At 49.8% G+C, this 18,451-nt stretch overlaps 1 protein-coding gene and 1 long non-coding RNA gene across 4 annotated transcripts; one reads left to right on the forward strand and one right to left on the reverse strand.

Annotated features, from left to right (window-relative positions):
- The first annotated feature begins 1,111 nt into the window (after positions 1–1,111).
- Positions 1,112–3,562, forward strand: LOC112442208 (uncharacterized). Its single transcript, XR_003030221.2, has 2 exons — positions 1,112–1,198; positions 2,837–3,562. It is a non-coding gene; the product is annotated as an uncharacterized lncRNA (long non-coding RNA).
- NAPSA (napsin A aspartic peptidase) lies at positions 2,862–9,338 on the reverse strand. Of its 3 annotated transcripts, none has more exons than XM_059877098.1 (10): positions 9,198–9,338; positions 6,930–7,106; positions 6,630–6,771; positions 6,394–6,517; positions 6,088–6,206; positions 5,545–5,744; positions 4,352–4,474; positions 3,999–4,143; positions 3,335–3,433; positions 2,862–3,148 (listed from the first exon to the last, which is right to left on the reverse strand). In XM_059877098.1, the coding sequence occupies exons 2-10, from the start codon at positions 7,034–7,036 to the stop codon at positions 2,957–2,959; spliced, it is 1,251 nt and encodes a 416-aa protein (XP_059733081.1). In that variant the 5' UTR covers positions 7,037–7,106; positions 9,198–9,338; the 3' UTR covers positions 2,862–2,956. The 3 variants fall into 3 exon arrangements, with proteins under 3 accessions (XP_059733081.1, XP_059733080.1, XP_002695173.1); XM_059877097.1 differs by having other exon boundaries at positions 6,930–8,468; XM_002695127.6 differs by lacking the exon at positions 6,930–7,106.
- Between the last annotated feature and the right edge of the window lie 9,113 nt (positions 9,339–18,451).

The following is an 18,451-nucleotide window of genomic DNA, read 5'->3' on the forward strand; positions in this document are numbered from 1 at the left end:
GCCAACGGAGGGCGGGACCAGAACTAGGCGGACCGCCTAGCAGCGGGTCCGGCCCCGCCCCCTGGGCGGGCCTAGCCACCGGGTAGTAGAGCGCAGGCGCGGGGCAGGGGCCGGGCCAGCGGCTGCTGCTGGGGCTGCGACGGCCGGAGGCGGTGCCTGTGGGAGGGAAGGGGGCTGGTCAGGGGCTGCGGGCCTCCCCGCTCTGCACTATCCCCGGCAGGTGCGGCGGCTGGTTGGTATCGCCTCCCTACACATCCCCGCTCCGGCTTCTGTGTCTCTCATCAGTGTCTCTTTTTCTCTGAATATCTGTCCCCCCGCCTCTGCCCTTTATTCCTTTGAGACTCTGACCCCTCCTTTCTAAGTCTCTGCGCTCCCTCTGGGTCTCTGTCCCCCTCCTCCGAGTCTTACCTCTCTGCTCTCTAAGCCTCAATCTCCTCTCCCCGGACCATGGCGGGGTCTTCCACCCTCAATGTCTTTCTCTTGGCCTCTATCTTCTTCTCTGATTTCTCTCTCTCTGGCCTCTTTCTCCTCTCTTGGGTCCCTGAACTCTTCTCTCTGGGTCTCTTTTCCTTCCTGTCTCTGTCCTTCCTCTTTGTGTTTCTGTCCTCAATACTCCCCTCCCGCCAGGGTCTCCTCCGTCCTCTCTCTGGGTCTCGGTCCCCCCAGCTCTTGTTCTCTGACCACCTCCTTCCCTGCGTCTTTTCCCCCTCTTCCGTCTCTTTCGCCCCTCTGTCACTGCCTTTTCTCTTTCTGTCCTGTCTCTTTCCCTCCCTTGGGTCTCTACCCCCTTCTCACCCGTGCCTCTTTGACCCCTTTCTGAATCTGTCCCCCTTTTTCTGGGTCTCTGTCCCCACTTCTTTGGGGCTCTGTCCTGCTGTCCTTTGGCCTCTGTCCCTCTCCTGGATCTCTGTCCCTCTCTCTCTGGCTCCCACTGAATCACCCTCTCTAACCCTCATCCTGGCCAGGACTCGAGGCTGCGTCACTGCAGAATTGCAGAAGTGGGGCCCGTCCTGCGGATCTGGGAGGTAGTTTCCTTCGACTCCCCCACCCGCAGACCTAGGATCCCCCACTGCCCCCTGACCCAGTGTTCTCGGGCAGTCCTCAAGCTCCCATGGGACCCGAGAGGACATCGGGACTTCCTACTCTTCTTCTGCTCCAAATTCTGGTGTATCCCTAGGCAGAAGCTGTGAATCCTGAGGTGAAGGAATGGGCTTGGGTTGAGTGAGGCTTTGGGGGCAGGTGGGGGTGGGGATGGATCCTAGTAAAGGGGTTGAGTGGGCATTAGGGGCTGGGAGTAAGCGCTGGGGTAAGGACCTAAGTCAAGTATCCCCCCTTATACCCTCCCCCCCAACCCCACCCCAACTCTGTACTTTTCTGCATTTGACAGCAGCCAGGCACTGGATCAAGTTACCAAATCAGCATTTTTGCAAAGGTCAGAAGGTGTGGAAGAAGGTGCCCGGGCAGAAGGGAGGGGAGGAGGAAGAAGCGAGGAGGCTGAAATAGGGGAGAATATGGAATGAGACTCGGGATTAGAGACCATGGGATGAGGGGAAGAGGTTTGGTCAAGGATGATCCAGATTCCATCAGGCCCTGGGAAACGTGGATGCCCTCACTTCCATATAGCCCTCTCCAGGCCCCACCGGGGTATGAGGGGGGATTTATGAGCCTGGATTCTCCATCCATACGGAAGGCTTCTGAAGGCATAAGGAGGGCTGGGCTATGGGACACCAGCTTGGCAAACAGACCAGAGGGAAGTGGACTCGATTTTTGGCGACAGACACCAGGGGAGGGGAGGTCAATGTTCACGTCTTCAGACCATTTCCCCACCCCTCCTCCTTCCCCATCTATCCTTTCCCAGGCCTTCAAGACACAAAATTCCTGAAAGCCCCAAACTCTCACCCTCATCATCCTTGGCGCCCCCTCCTAACTCTCCCTCTCTCATTCCCCAAAGCCCTGGAATTGTTTCTGACTTCCAAGACCCCTTCCTTGTTCCTCTGCCCACATTCCTACCAGATCCAAATCCAGGACGGACAGTCTCCCCCAGGCACTAAAGCTGAAAATGTGGGAACTCTCTGCCTCGGATCCTTGATCCCTCCGAGAGACCCTCCGAGTACCTCTCCGCTGTAATCTTTGAGTCCCCGTCTCCCTTGTCCCCCGCCTTCAAAACTGGGACTTGGGCTGTCTTACCACCCCCGGACCCTGAGCCTTCTCCCCCCCACCCCTCCTCCGTACTCACCCCAAGTCGAGGCGGGGCGGGGATGGGGGAATCCGGGGCTGGAGGTGGGGGGAGGGGTGACCCAACCCCGGCAGCTCTGGGCAGCTAGAGGCTGCGGAGGGGGGAGTGACATCATCGCCGGAGGAGGGGCGGCTCAGCTCCCCCACCCACCCGGGGGCTTCAAGCCCCGCCTTTTTGGCGTACCCAGGGGTCCCGAAATCCCAAAGGTCTAGAGGAGGAACAGGAGATAAAGTGTGCGGGAATGGTATGCCCTCCCCTTAGAACAAAGGTTGGGAAACCCTTTACGGTTTCAGACACCCCCCCCCCCCCACTGCCACCTGTCGCTGCGGTCGCGACCTGTCGCCTCCTACGCGTGTTGTGGCTACGCCCGCCCACGTCAGAGCGTGAACACCGCTCAGACTCCAACGTCCGTGATGCTCTGCGGCGTCGGGTGCCTTTGAGGAGAGGCAGTGTAGGCGAGGGGCTTCATGGGCTTCGTAGTACAAGATCCTTCCACTGGTGTGATCTGGTAGAAAAGGAGTAATGCCTTTCTGTCTCAACTCCAGAGAGCCGGACACTAACTTTTTTCTCCCCTTAAAATCTCCCCCTAAAAAAAAAAAGAAGAAGAAGAAGCGACCTCGATAAGTTTGATGTAAATAGTAAATCTTTTACTATCAGGGTGTGCGCATGCGTCCAACCAGAGCCTCAACCTAAGGACTGCGCCTGCGCAAGCTCGCCCCTTCACTGTCTTGTTCCGCGAGGTCGAGCGCGGGCGAGCCCAACTTGGGCGCCGCTTTTCCTGTCGCCACGGTCGAAGACGGCCACGTAGCTACCCAAGAAGACATCACCGAGGATCCAGAAGGGCCCTGAGGGCGGAGGCACGTCCAGAGCCATGAAGCCGGACAAACAGACACTGAAGCCACTCCGAGTAATCTACAGGGCGATAAGACCAGTCACAGGTGTCACGCTCACCGGCCTGCCTTCCTCCTAGGAGCCAGAGCTTCGCCCTGCCCACCCCTAGACGTGTTTCTGTGCCGCTTGCTTGGACCTAGTGACGTCTCACTCCCAGCCCCACCCTTCCAAACGCGCCACTCTGACGTCATTATGACGGCCACCTACCTGGATGACGTAGTCCTGGGCCGTGAGGTTAAACCAGACCCCCCCAAGAAGGAAGGAGACTGGGGGGAGCGTTGGGATTTTCGAGCATTCGATGTAGTACTGAGGAAAAAGAGGAACAAGTCCGAAATGAGGGATTCCTTCTCGGCTCAATTTTTTTCTGTGACTCCCCAGTGCCGCAGGGTCATGTCCATTTTGGGCAACTAGGTGTTAAAGACCTTGTGTGGTCAAGATCTCCTGTCTTCTGTAGCCTTACTGGCTCTTCCTCACTACTGTATAATTGTTGCCACTTATCCTAGGCTCCCATTTGGTCAGGTCCTCTTTACCTCTAATTGAAAATCAAAAGCTGGTGGCCCACGGGCCATATTGGGCCTGCAGGTATATGTAACTAGTCTTATACTCATTATGTTCACTCACTCTCATCCAGTAAACCTGGATCACCATCCTCTCCTATGCACTGTGACACTCAGGATAGACTCTAGGGAAGTGTCTTTGCTTTCTCCCACTACTCCCTCCAACCTCCCACTCACAAGGTCCAGTGCTTTCTGCCCTGGGATGCCCTCCTACCCATCTGATTCCCACCCTCAGGCCATAGCATCCTGTACAGTGACCACTGTTAAATCCCTGTGAGTCTCCCCAGCCCATGTGCACCAGACCAGGTCCTCACCTTCCCCATCAGCAGGGGGACTGCCCCAATGGCTTTCTGCAGGGCCCGGATCTCCTCAGTGGGTCCTGTGATGAGAGACGTGCCTGTGTCCAGAATGGCAGCACAGCCCCGGGCACAGAGAGTCAGCCCTGTGCCCACCTGAACACTGTGAGGCAGAAGGGGGCAGTCATTAGAGCGGGCATCCTACGAGGCAAGACCCCCCAGCCCTCTCTTCCCTCAGACCTAGGAGTCCAGGCCCACAACCCCTTCTCCATCAGACCCAGGAATGTGGATCCCCAACTCCCCTTTCCCCAGGACCATGGAGTTTAGGCTCTAGCCCACTCCTCCTAGACCTAGGAGGCCAGGTTCCTCACCGCTCCATGTGGATCTGCCAAAAAGCAGGGATCGTGACTGGCACAAAGGTGAGGGGTGGGATGTAGTGTGCTGGGTCTGAGCCACCCAGGACCAGCTCTCCTCCATCAGCTGCCTCAGGGTTCCTGCAGAGGCAGACAGTCATGGGAATTTCTCCTGTTAGCCCCAGGAAAGGCCAAGGGAGGGACTTCCTGCCAAAGGGGTGGTGTCTGGTTTCTAGGTGGGATAGTGGGATGCAGGCAGGACCTCAATGTGGGGACTGGAAGCAAGGCAAGAAGTGAAGAGAAATGGGGATTTTCTTGGGGGAGGTTAGGATTTCAGGGTTTTGGGGGGCTTCTTGAAGTGGGCATGGGACTTCTTGATTTGCCCATAGAAAGTAGGACTTTGAGGGGAGTAGAGCATTGAGATTTCTGAATTGGCTCTGGGTGGCATGATTGAGAGGAGTGAGGCACCCCAGGTGGATGATGAGACTTTCTGAATTGCATGTCTAGACATTCAGTGGAATTAGACTTCAGCTGGCTGAGAGTGGGAATGGGGGTTGCGGGTGAGGACTTCCCAGAAGTGTGGAAGGACAGGATCTACTCAGTGTTAGGTGGAAGAATTCTCTGGCAGTCCAGTGGTTAGGACTCCGCACGTCCCCTGCAAGGGTCACCGGTCCGATCTGTAGTTGGGGAACTATGCTGACCGGGCAAAAAGAAAAAAAGTGGATGGGACTTCCTGGGTTGGACATCTAGATAACTAAAAGACATAGAATTTCCTCCCTGCAGACTTCCTGAATGACAGCTGGGGTTTTTTTGAGTGTAAGGTTTAAGCTTCCTAAAAGGTAGATGGGACTTCTTAGGTTAAAAGGGGCAATTCCTGACTTCTGATGTGTGTTCCCAAATGTAATTGGGATTTCTTTATGCTGAAATGGGGTTCTTAAATTCAGTATTTGATGGGGTAGGGTATGGAATTTCCTGGTTTGAGTTTTGAAATGTGGAACATTTTAAATGATGGTGAGTTTCTTCAATAGGTCTCAAGGTGTTGCTTAGCGAGTGGAAGTTCTGAATAGGGTCCAGGTGTTTCTCCTATTGGGACAGTGACTTCCTGAATGGAGGGTGGGACTTCCTTTATTGGGCAAGGGACTTCCTGAAGGAGGGCAGAACTTCCTTCTTGGGACTAGAACTTAAGCGGAAGGTAGACCCTCATCCGTTACCTGTTGAGGTAGAAGGAGAAGACAGGCTTATCCAGTAGGCCCTGGTCCACCAGTCTGTCCAGCGGGGGCCGAACTCCTCCCACGGCCAGAACGGGAAAACCGAGGCCCAGTATCCCATCAAAGTGGGCAAAAGTGAAGACCAAGCTGGGCTCCCACAGAGCCTCCCCAAAAGTCACTGTTGCACCTGTGATTCCCCCAATCTGGGGTAGATTCAAAAGGAGTGAGTTACTTCCAGGAGGACGTTACCTACATAACTCTGAGGTCTCCCAAACCAGGGCATGAATCCCAGATCGGGTCCTCAAAACCCCCTGAAGCTGTGAACACCTCCAACTGCCTAGGAAGCTCTGCCTGGAAAAGCCCCACCGCTGCCTAGGAGGCCCCGCCCCACCCTCCTTCCTCCAGGAAGCCCCGCCTCCCATTTCCGAAGCCATGTCTGCCTGTTTACCCAGGAGGACCCGCCTCTCCAAACCCCTCCCTAAGCCAGATAATGTTAGAAATGGGCTGCTTCTAGGCTCCCGCCGTCCCGGGAAGAACGTCACGCACAGTCAGCTTGTCCTCACTCAGGATGCCGGCTAGGCGCCCGGTTCCATATTGAATGGCAAACTTGGTCCCATTGGACCGGAAGGAGCTGGAGGCTTTGGGGTTGAAGCGGTGGTGGAGCCCTAGGTTAGAGGGTCAGGGAGACGTCACTGGGGAAGAGGGGTCTTCCCGGTGCCTCCTGCCCCTCTGGCCAACTCACCTGTGAGGGTGTGTCGGAAGGCAACAGGTCTTCAAAAACCCTAAGACCAGGCCCCGCCCCCCTTCTCCCTTTGCCCGAGTTCAACCTTAATTTCCCCTATGAAAGCTCACAGCAGGGTAGACTGAAGAAGTGGCATCTCACAGACGGAACCCAGAGATTGGAGGAGCCAGTGTCAAAGACGACAGAGAAGTTTTGTGGGGGGGTCCCCAGCCCAATTTCCCCATAATACTGGACCTGATGGCAAAACAGGAGAGGTTGTGGATGAAGAGCTTGACTTGAAGGCAGGAAGGATGGGGTGGGGGCTGGGGGAGGTTGGGGGGGCAGCCTCTGTAGGGCTGTGACTTACGTTCATGTAATCGGAGAGAGGCACAAAGAGGGACTTGTTCCCAGGGGCTGGAGCCCCCAACCTGGGGGGCTCCGCTAGCTTCTCCCATCCCCTCAGTGGGTTCAGGGCCTTGAATCCAATATTGACTCTTCGAAGTGGGATCCTGTGGGGGAAGAGATGCCAACAGTTCAGGAGCTACCCTTTATAGAGATCCTCCATAACAGACTGCCCCAAAGAGGATATGATGACAGTGTAAACATTTCCATGGTCCTGGAGTAATGGTCACTACCCATTCAGTTCAGTCACTCAGTCACATCCGACCTTTTGCTACTCCATGGACTGCAGCACACCAGGCTTCCCTGTCCATCACCAACTCCTGGAGCTTGCTCAAACTCATGTCCATCGAGTCGGTGATGCCTTCCAACCATCTCAAACTCTGTCGTCCCCTTCTTCTCCAGACTTCAACCTTTCCAAGCATCAGGGTCACTGCCAGGAGCCCTACAAAAGCGACCTTCCAGAAAACCCCCACCAAACACCTACCAAACCACAATGACAGATTCCCCCTGAAGACTCTCCCAAGAGCAAACCATCCCAAACAGACTCTCCCCAAAATGTTTCAATAAAAGACATTCCAAATGATGTAAAATAAGCCATTCCAGAATGGACGTACATGAAGTTCTCCCAAGATTCTAACATATTCAGGGCGGGGTGGGCAGATGGATTGAGAGTTTGGGATTAGCAGATGCAAGCTGTCAATATTTTTAATATTTTATTTATTTGGCTGTGTCAGGTGTTAGTTACTGCACACGGGGTAGTGGCCATTGTTGCAGCATCTTTTAATTGTGGTATGTATTAAGTGCAGCATGCAAACTCTTAGTTGTGGCATGGAGGATCTAGTTCCCTGACCAGGGATCAAACCTGTGCCCCCTACATTGGGAGCCTGGAGTCTTAGCCATTGGATCACCAGGAAAGTCCCGGAAACTATCAATATCATATATATAGAATGGATGAACAGCAAGTTCCTAGTGTATAGCACAGGGAACTATAGTCAATATCATGTAATAAACCATAATGGAAAAGAATAGGAAAAAGAATGTATATAGGACTTCCCTGGTGGCACAGTGGATAGGACTCTGCCAGCCAGTGCAGGGGACATGGGTTCCATTCCTGGTCCAGGAAGATTCCACGCTCCACGAAACACCTAAGCCCATGTGCCACAACTACCAAAGCCCACAGGCCTAGAGCCCGTGCTCCCCCACGAGAGAAGTCACTGCAGGGAGAAGCCCTCACACCACAACGAAGAATAGCCCCCGCTCGCCGCAACTGGAGAAAACCTGTGCAAAGCAATGGAGTTCCAGCACATCCAGTGGTTGAGACTCCAAGCTCCCACTGCAAGGGGCGTGGGTTCCATCCCTGGTCAGGGAACTAAGATCCCACATGTCTCAACTGAGAGGTACTATGCCACAGCTAATAGATCCCACATGTCGAAGAGAAGGTCCTGTACGTCATAACTAAGACCTGGTGCAGCCAAATAAGTACATATTCAAAAGTGCAATTGGAGAAGGCAATGGCAGCCCACTCCAGTACTCCTGCCCGGAGAATCCCAGGGACAGAGGAGCCTGGTGGGCTGCTGTCTCTGGGGTTGCACAGGGTCGGACACAACTGAAGTGACTTAGCAGCAGCAGCAGCAAAAGTGAAATAAATTTTAGAACTGCTACTTTCTGATTGAGTAGGTGTCTAGGACGGAGCCCAAAGATTTGCGTTTCTACCAGGTTCCTGGGTCCTGCTCACGCCAGTGCTGTTGGTCCTGAGTCAACACTCAGAGAGTCTCTTTGCATTAACTTGGGAAGTGGCCATGATCTATTAGGTTGAAAAAGTAGGTTAGCGAACATCACGTGCCGTAATCTTTCTGTACCTGCTTGTAGTTTCTCCTTGGGGCTCTGCTCTCCGCAGTGCCCTCCCCCGCTCCCCCCGCTCCCCGCCATCCATGACTCAATCTTTGAGAGGCTTAAGAATATGAAGTGGGGATAAAATGTTTCCTGGAAGAGTAGACCCCCTCTTGCCATTAAGAGTTCCAGAAAGTGGAGAGAAGAGAGGAGAGGAAGGGAAAGACTGGGGGAGGCATCAGAGGTGGGGATGAGTTCATAGGGGTCCCTAAAACGGGACTTCTTGAGACCTCAACAGTTTGGAAGATGAAAAACTGGGGGAGTCTCAATTTAAATGTCACAGACCTGTCTCTCCAAGTTTTGTTGGAAGAGGGGTGTCACAGGTCTGAAGATTTCAGCATCAGATGATCACAGCTCAGAGTGGGACCAGCAGAGTCCTTCCAAAAATGTGTACTTCGGGATGGGCCTCAACCCAGGGTCTCAGGGTGGAGGACCCTGGACTGAAAGGGCTTGGGTCTCAGGAGAGATCAGGGAGGAGCCTTCAGTGGGTGAGAGCCCAATTCAGAGACCCAGGAACCGAAAAGATAGGAATCATGGATGCTGGGGTGCCAGGTTTGGAGTCCCTGAACTGGGGAGCCCTGGACTTGAGGGCAAGAGGGAGAGCATCTGTCCCAGGTTTGAGGGTGGTGGGGGTCCCCAGTACCGGATCAGCGAGGCCCTGGCGGGCTCCAGGGTCAGGAATGGAGGCGGCAGCAGCAGTAGCAGCAGCAGCGGTGGCAGAGACATCTCCAGGGACCCGTGTGGACCCAGGCGACCTGCAGCTCTGTTTTCAGAGCCGTTTTCTGTTTTCAGGGCGGAGACTCCACCCTGGTCACTGCCCACTCCACTAAGACATGGAGTTTTTGATGGGTGATGTGGGGATAATGGGTGGTGCTTTTGAAGGGATGTGCAGAATATTTCTGTAGGGTCTCCGGAAATATTATCCTATGTTACTGGCGTGGTGGAGGGTCTTCTGTGCCCTGCCCCCTCCATTCTTTAGATATTGTCTCTTTTACTTAAACTTTCACTTCATTTTTTTCTGAGACTCATTAACCACAAGGGTTTTCTTGGGCCACAAAAGGGATGGGCAGAGTGTTTGTGAAGGGTCTGGGGGGAGGGTGAGAGAATCAAACTGCCAGAGTACCAAGAACCCTGCTTCTTCTTTTTTTTTTGTAAGGTTTTCTTGGTGTGGACTGTTTTTAAAGTCTTAGTTAAATTTGTTACAATATTGCTTCTGTTTTCTTTTCTTTTCTTTTTTCATGCGTCGTGTGGGATTTTGACTCCTGACCAGGGATCGGACCTGCACCCGCTGCACTGGAAGGCAAAGTCTTAATCATTAGACACCAGGGAAGTCCGAGGACCCACTTACTGTCTTATCTGGAAAATAATGAAACACACACACAAATAAAAACAGTTCATAGTCCCATTGCTGTGCTGTGGTTAGTTGCTCAGTCGTGTCTGACTCTTTGTGATCCCATGGACTGTAGCCCGCCAGGCTCCTCTTTCCATGGGATTCTCCAGACAAGAATACTGGAGTGGGTTGCCATGCCCTTCTCCAGGGGATCTTCCCAACACAGGCATCAAACCCAGGTCTCCTGCATTGCAGGCAGATTCTTTACCGTCTGAGCTACCAGGGAAGTATAAGAATAACTCATAGTGTCTGTGTCTGCCCCCTTTCCCTAATTAAATATTGAGAAGTATCCAAAAATCCAACTGAAAAGTGCCACCCTCAGAGTTTCTGATTCCAAAGGCCCAAGATACAGCCCAAGAGTCTATCAGAAAAAAAAAATTCATTTACATTATTACAACTGTATTAATGGTATTTCCATTTAAAAGGATTGATTAGAACTGGAGAAAAGCAAACTTAGGAGGGTGTACTTGTTAGTTAATGCTGTGTAATAAATCATTCCCAAACTGAGTGCTTTAAGACATAAACAGCACTGTTTACAATGGCCAGAACACAGAAGCAACCTAAATGTCCATCTACGGAAGACTGAATAAAGAAGATGTGGAATATCTGGAATATTACGCAGCCATTAAAAAGAATGAAATGACTCCATTTGCAGCAACATGGACGGACCTAGGGAGAGTCATACTGAGTAAAGTAAGTCAGACAGAGAAGGTGAAGTATCATATGACATCCCTTATGTGTGGAATCTAAACAAGAAATGATACAAAGGAACTTATGAAATAGAAAGAGACTCACAGACTTAGAAAACAAACTGATGGTTCCTGGGGGGAGGTATAGTCAGGGAGTTTGGGAGGGTCATGTACACACTGCTATATTCAAAAAGGATAATCAACAAGGACTTACTATAAAGCACATGGAACTCTCCTCAATGCTATGTGCCAGCCTGGGTGGGAGGGGGTGTGGGGGACAATGAATACATGTATGTATATGGCTGCATCCCTTCACTGTTCATTTGAAACTATCACAACAATATTAATTGGCTATACCCCAGTACAAAATAAAACGTTGAAAATTTGGAAAAAAAAGAAATAATCATTTATTATTTTTTTGATGAGCTTTCTGGGTTGGAAATTTGCAAGCAGCTTGACTATGCACTTCTGGTTCGTGGGGTTGCAGGCAGATGTCAGCTGAGGCAGCCATCATCATAGAGCTTCAGTAAGGCCAGAAGATCTGCTTTCAAAATCTTGTTGGGACTCCGTCTCTGGACTTTGGGTTTCCTTTAGGGTGTTGTAGCTTAGCTGGATGCTGGAGGAAAGGGATTGTCAAGGGTGAAGTTACAAAGAGGGAGGGCCTAGGACCCTCGAGTTTCAGGAAGCATTCTCAACAGCACCATGAGGAAGTGGGGGCATTCAGTGAAGAGGAATCCTAAAGGAGCAAAGGCTCAAGTGTTGCACAAATAATGATGCAACAGAGAGAAGGAAACACTGCAAGAAGGAAATGTTTGGGTAGGGAGAGGAGAGGAGACTCAATGTCAAAGTGGAGCGGTTGGCCTCTTACAGATTGTCCAAACATGCTCACGGGAGGGGCAAGAGTACACCTCTGCAAGTGAGCTGTAGTGTCCCTGGGGCCAGCCTAAGGAAGTTTCTTTCTTATTGCTTCTATTTTTTTTCAGCAAAAGAAGAAGTGAGAATGAAGAGCGGGGAGAATGGCTGGAGGTTTAGAGAGAAGAGATGAGAAAATTATTTCTTAGGGGCTGGAGAGGAAAACGGTGGCAGCCTTGCAGTTTGGTTCTGAGTATTTGCAGCCGCACATTTGAAACATGTTCCCTCCTGAGTTCAGCTGGGTGGGAGCAGGCACAGAGAAGGCAGTGAGTTCATTTCAACCAGGGTTGGGGTTTTGCCAGGTAAGTATGACTGAGGGAGAAAGAGGAAAGGAGATCATGTCACTTGGGCAAGGGCATGATTATGGTGGTTGACCACAGAATCTTTGCAGTCTAAGGAAGGGAGGACATGGGAGGAGATGAGAGAAATGGGGGGAAAAAAGGTGGGATCTAAGAATCAGAGATACCAATGGCATTCCTGAATTGAAAGAGGAGAGTGAAAAAGTTGGCTTAAAGTTCAACATTCAGATCATGGCATCTGGTCCCATCACTTCATGGCAAATAGATGGGGAAACAGTGGAAACAGTGTCAGACTTTATTTTTTTGGGCTCCAAAATCACTGCAGATGGTGATTGCAGCCATGAAATTAAAAGACGCTTACTCCTAGGAAGGAAAGTTATGACCAGCCTAGATAGCATATTCAAAAGCAGAGACATTACTTTGCCAACAAAGGTCTGTCTAGTCAAGGCTATGATTTTTCCAGTCGTCACGTATGGATGTGAGAGTTGGACTGTGAAGAAAGCTGAGCACTGAAGAATTGATGCTTTTGAACTGCAGTGTTGGAGAAGACTCTTGAGAGTCCCTTGGACTGCAAGGAGATCCAACCAGTCCATTCTAAAGGAGATCAGTCCTGGGATTTCTTTGGAAGGAATGATGCTAAAGCTGAAACTCCAGTACTTTGGCCACCTCATGCGAAGGGATGACTCATTGGAAAAGACTGATGCTGGGAAGTATTGGGGGCAGGAGGAAAAGGGAACGACAGAGGATGAGATGGCTAGATGGCATCACCGACTTGATGGACATGAGTCTGAGTGAACTCCGGGAGTTGGTGATGGACAGGGAGGCCTGGAGTGCTGCGATTAATGGGGTCACAAAGAGTTGGACACGACTGAGCGACTGAACTGAACTGAACTGAACTACATGATTTGGCACTAGTCCCTGCATGACAACAACTTCAGACATGCAAATGATACCACTCTAATGGCAGAAAGCAAAGAGGAACTAAAGAGCCTCTTGACGAGAGTGAAAGAGAAGAGTGAAAAAGCTGGCTTAAAATTCAACATTTAAAAAATTAAGACCATGGCATCCAGTCCCATCACTTAATTGCAAATACAAGAGAAAAAAGTGGAAACAGTGATAGATTTTCTTTTCTTGGGCTCCAACATCACTGCGGTCAGTGACTACAGCCATGAAATTATAAGACGCATGCTTCTTGGAAGGAAAGCTATGATAAACCTAGACAACATATTCAAAAGGAGAGACATCACTTTGCCAACAAAAGTCCACATAGTTAAAGTTATGGTTTTTCCAGTAGTCATGTACGGATGTGAGAGTTGGACCATGAAGAAGGCTAAGTGCCAAACAATTGATACTTTTGAACTGTGGTGCTGGAGAAGACTCTCAAGAGTCCCTTGAAAAGCAAGGAGATCAAACCAGTCAGTCCTAAAGGAAATCAGTCCCAAATCTTCATTGGAAGGACTGATGCCAAAGTTGAAACTCCAATATTTTGGCCACCTGATGTGAAAAGCCTACTCATTGGAAAAGATCTGATGCTGGGAGAGATTGATGGCAGAAGAGAAGGGGGAGACAGAGCATGAGATGGTTGGACCGCATTATCAACTCAATGGACATGAGTTTGAGCAAACTCCGGGAGATAGTGAAGGACAGGGAAGCCTGGCGTACTGCAGCCCAGGGGGTCACAAAGAGTCGGCGACGACTGAGAGACTAAAGAACAACCTCCCTGGCACTGTCTGTTCTCATTACCCCCCTCACTCCTAGTTATTCCTCAAACATCCTAGACATGCTCCTGCCTTAGGGCCTTTTCACAGGCTATTCTGTCCTCGTGTTTTCCCTCCAGAAAAATCTTACTCATTCCCTCTCTTCCTTCAAATCTTTGCTTAAATTCCACCTTCTTAGTGATGTCTACCCTGTCTACCCTATTGAATATGGAAACCATTCTCTTCCAGAATTTCCAATCTTTTTTACCCAGATCTATTTTTCCCCCATAGCTTTTTAAAAATATATATACCTTTTCTTTGAAGTTTATGTATTCGTTTCTGGCTGTGCTGGGTCTTTCACTGCTGTGCATGGCTTTCTCTTGTTACGGCCGATGGGGGCTACTCTTCATCGCCTTGGTCTGGCTTCTCCTGTTGTGGAACACAGGCTCTGTGTGTGCAGGTTTCAGTAGTTGTGGCATGTGTGTTTTGCTGCCTCGAGGCATGTGGAGTCTTCCTGGACCAGGGATCGAACCCGTGTGCCCTGAATTGGCAGACAGATTCTTAACCACTGGACCACGAGAGAATTTGTCCCCGTAGTATTTGACATCTAACATTTCACTAACTCCGATTAACACAACATAACTCATGTTATCAGTAGTAAGCCACGTGCTTCTTCGATGCAAGGGCAGGGATCTTGGTCTATTTCCCTCGCCTCTCTGTCCACAGCACCTAGGACAGCACCTGCTGCCGCTGCTGCTAAGTCGCTTCAGTCATGTCCGACTCTGTGTGACCCCATAGACGGCAGCCCACCAGGCTCCCCCATCCCTGGGATTCTCCAGGCAAGAACACTGGAGTGGGTTGCCATTTCCTTCTCCAATGCAGGAAAGTGAAAAGTGAAAGTGAAGTCGCTCAGTCGTGTCCGACCCTCAGCAACCCCATGGACTGCAGCCTTCCAGGCTCCTCCATCCATGGGATTTTCCCGGCAAGAGTACTGGAGTGGGGTGCCATTGCCTTCTCCGAGGACAGCACCTAGCATCTTGCAAAGACTCAGTAAATATGTTTAATGATCCACTTTGAGCACTGGTTACTCTGAGAGATTTCCCTGACACAACAGAGTGGAGGGCCAGTTTTCTCTACAATAACTCTTACAAGCAGCTAGAATACTCAGTCTTGACACCTCAGGGTCCCCTCACCCAGATTCAGCATCTCCCATTCCCAATTCTTAGGTGGCACTAAGGGTAAAAACCAGATGTAAGAGACGTGGGCTCAATCCCAGGGGATCAGGGAGATCCCCTGGAGAAGGGCCTGGAAACCCACTCCAGTATTCCTGCCTGGAGAATCCCCATGGACAGAGGAGCCTGGTGGGCTACAGTCCATGGGGTGACAAAGAGTCGGACATGACTGAAGAGACTTAGCACAGCATAGAGAAAACTCTTGAGAGTCCTTTGGAATGCAAGGAGATCAAACCTGTCAATCCTAAAGGAAATAAGGACTGAATATTCACTGGAAAAGACTGATGCTGAAGCTGAAACTCCAATACTTTGGCCACCTGATGGGAAGAACTGACTCCTTGGAAAAGGCTCTGAGGCTGGGCAAGATTGAAGGCAGGAGGAGAAGGGGACGACAGAGGATGAGATGGTTGGATGGCATCCCCGACTCGATGGACCTGAGTTTGAGTGAGCTCCGGGAGTTGGTGATGGACGGGGAAGCCTGGCGTGCTGCAGTCCTTGGGGTCGCAAAGAGTCTGACCCGATTGAGTGACTGAACTCAACTGAACTGAACTGAAAGGACTTGCCTGCAACTCCATAAATGGTCACAAGGTGGTGCTGTGGGCCATTTCGTCAGTCAAGATTCGCTCTTTCCCTACCTGACACCTCAGTTTCTTTTTGAGTTCTAGTTTAAATTTTTTTCAAACTCTAGGAATTATACTCCTAATGAGACAGGAGATAGGTGGGCTCCAGGCTGAGCAGCTAGAGTTCATCGTCTGTGGACAGATGCTCCAAAACAGCGGGAGGGGAGCTTCCTTGATGGTTCAGTGGTAAAGAATCCACCCGCCAATGAAGGAGACATGTGGGATCTTCCTGATCCGGGAAGATCCCACATGCCGTGGAGCAGCTAAGCCCGTGGGCCACAACTACTGAGCCTGTGCTCTAGAGCCCGAGAGGCTCAGCTACTGAGCCCATGTCCTGCAACTACCGAAGCCTGCGTGCCCTAGACCCCGTGCTCTGCAACAAAAGACGCCACCACAATGAGAAGCCTGTATTCACCGCAGCTAGAGAAAGCCCGTGTGCAGTAGCAAAAATCCAGTGTAACCAAAAGTTAATTACTAACTTAAAAAATGAACTAAAGATAGCAATATTACATGTCAATCCCAAACTTCCGATCTATCCCCCTTCTCTTAGCAAAGCATTTTTAAAGGCAAAGTGAGGGAAGGCTGTCCCAGGGTATGTGATCAGTTCGTGCACAGTTCTCTGCTTGGTTGCTGTTCAGGTAATGGGATAGTTAACAGTCTCACTTTCAGTCTGTTATCAGTCTCAGCCTGTTAACAGTCTGCAATCATCAAGTAGTTTACTTCTTACATGTGGTGGTGGTTTTTAACATCTGAAAAACTCAGGAAATATACATGAGATACTATTCTCTGGGTATTTCAGAGAGACTCTGCAGTAGAGAATATATGGAAGGGGTCTGTCACGGGAAGTCTCCCCACAGCCCTGAATGGTTTCAAACTGAGACTGAGTGACTTGCCCCAAAATTGTTGTCCATCTTCAGACCATTTCAGCCCTTGACACTTTTTTCTAAGAGTGAGAAGTTAAAAAACAGTTTCACCAGAATAAACATAGCTCACAGATAATGAGTCTTCCCAGGTGGCTCTAGTGGGAAAGAACCTGCCTGCTAATGCAGGTATACTTAAGAGACGCCAGTTTGATCCCTGGGTCTGGAAGATACCCTGGAGAAGGAAATGGCAGCCCACCGCAGTATTCCTGCCTGGGAAATCCCATGGACAGAGGAGCCTGGTAGGCTGCAGTCCATAGGGTCGCACAGAGTCATACACAACTGAACTGACTTAGCGTGTACACATACTGAGCTCCTTATTTGAGCCCGGCAATGTTCACCACTTTTTATTTCATTTAATCATAATGACAAGTTCAATTCAGTTCAGTTGCTCAGTCGTGTCCAACACTTTGCGACCCCATGGACTGCAGCACGCCAGGCTTCCCTGTCCATCACCAATTCCCGGAGCTTGCTCAAACTCATGTCCATCGAGTTGGTGATGCCATCCAACCATATTCTCTGTCGTCCCCTTCTCCTCCTGCCTTCAATCTTTGCCAGCATCAGGGTCTTTTCCAGGGAGTCAGTTTTTCACATCAGGTGGCCAAAGTATTGGAGTTTCAGCTTCAGCATCAGTCCTTCCAATGAATATTCAGGACTTATTTCCTTTAGGATTGACTGGTTCAATCTCCTTGTAGTCCAAAGGACTCTCAAGAGTCTTCTCCAACACTACAGTTCAAAAGCATCAATTCTTCGGCACTCAGCTTTCTTTATGGTCCAACTCTCACATCCATATGTAACTACTGGAAAAACCACAGCTTTGACTAGACAGACCTTTGTCAGCAAATTAATGTCTCTGCTTTTTAATATGCTATCTAGGTTGGTCATAGCTTTTCTTTCAAGGAGCAAGGGTCTTTTAATTGCATGGCTGCAGTCACCATCTGTAGTGATTTTGGAGCCCAAGAAAATAAAGTCTGTCACTATTTGCACTGTTTCCCCATTTGTTTGCCATGAAGTGATGGGACCGGATGCATGTTCTTCATTTTTTTCAATGTTGAGCTTTAAGCCAGCTTTTTCACTCTCCTCTTTCATTTTCATCAAGAGGCTTTTAAGTTCCTCTTCACTTTCTGCTATAAGGATGATGTCATCTACATATCTGAGGTTATTGATATTTCTCCTGGCGATCTTGATTCCAGCTTGTGCTTCATCCAGCCCGGCATTTCTCATGATATACTACTCTGCACATAATTTAAATAAGCAGGTTGACAATATACAGCTTTGACATACTCCTTTCCCTATTTGGAATCAATCTGTTGTTTCACGTCCAGTTCTAACTGTTGCTTCTTGACCTGCATACAGATTTCTCAGGAGGCCAGTAAGGTAGTCTGGTATGCCCATCTCTTGAAGAATTTTCCAGTTTGTTGTGATCCACACAGTCTAAGGCATTGGTGTAAGCAATAAAGCAGAAGTAGATGTTTTTCTGGAATTCTCTTGCTTTTTCGATGATCCAATGGATGTTGACAATTTGACCTCTGGTTCCTCTGCCTTTTCTAAAACCAGCTTCAACATCTGGAAGTTCACGGTTCACATACTGTTGAAGCCCGGCTTGGAGAATTTTGAGCATTGGTTTGCTAGTATGTGAGATGACTGCAATTGTGCAACAGTTTGAACATTCTTTGGCATTGCCCTTTTTTGGCATTGGAATGAAAACTGACCTTTCCCAGTCCTGTGGCCACTGCTGAGTTTTCCAAATTTGCTGGCATATTGAGTGCAGCATTTTAATAGCATTATCTTTTAGGATTTGAAATAGCTCAAGTGGCATTGCATCACCTCCACTTGCTTGTTCATAGTGATGCTTCCTAAAGCCCACTTGACTTTAGACTCCAGGGTTTCTGGCTCTAGATGAGTGATCACACCATCACGGTTATCTGTGTCATGAAGATCTTTTTTGTATAGTTCTTCTGTGTATTCTTGCCACCTCTTCTTAATATCTTCTGCTTCTGTTAGTCCATACCATTTTTGTCCTTTATTAAGCCCATCTTTGCATGAAATGTTCCCTTGGTTTCTCTAATTTTTTTGAAGAGATCTCTAGTCTTTCCCATTCTATTGTTTTCCTCTATTTTTTTGCATTGATCATTGAG

This window comes from Bos taurus, chromosome 18, assembly GCF_002263795.3.
Source record: "Bos taurus isolate L1 Dominette 01449 registration number 42190680 breed Hereford chromosome 18, ARS-UCD2.0, whole genome shotgun sequence".
Taxonomy (NCBI): domain Eukaryota; kingdom Metazoa; phylum Chordata; class Mammalia; order Artiodactyla; family Bovidae; genus Bos; species Bos taurus.

Coding starts and splice junctions, on each gene's coding strand:
- NAPSA (XM_059877098.1), bottom strand. CDS start 7,036: ATGGTTGGAAGGCATCACCGACTCGATGGACATGAGTTTGAGCAAGCT. Junction 5,745..6,087: donor TGAGTGAGGACAAGCTGACT/GTGCGTGACGTT, acceptor AATCTACCCCAG/ATTGGGGGAATCACAGGTGC. Junction 3,434..3,998: donor TCCCCCTGCTGATGGGGAAG/GTGAGGACCTGG, acceptor CTTTTTCCTCAG/TACTACATCGAATGCTCGAA.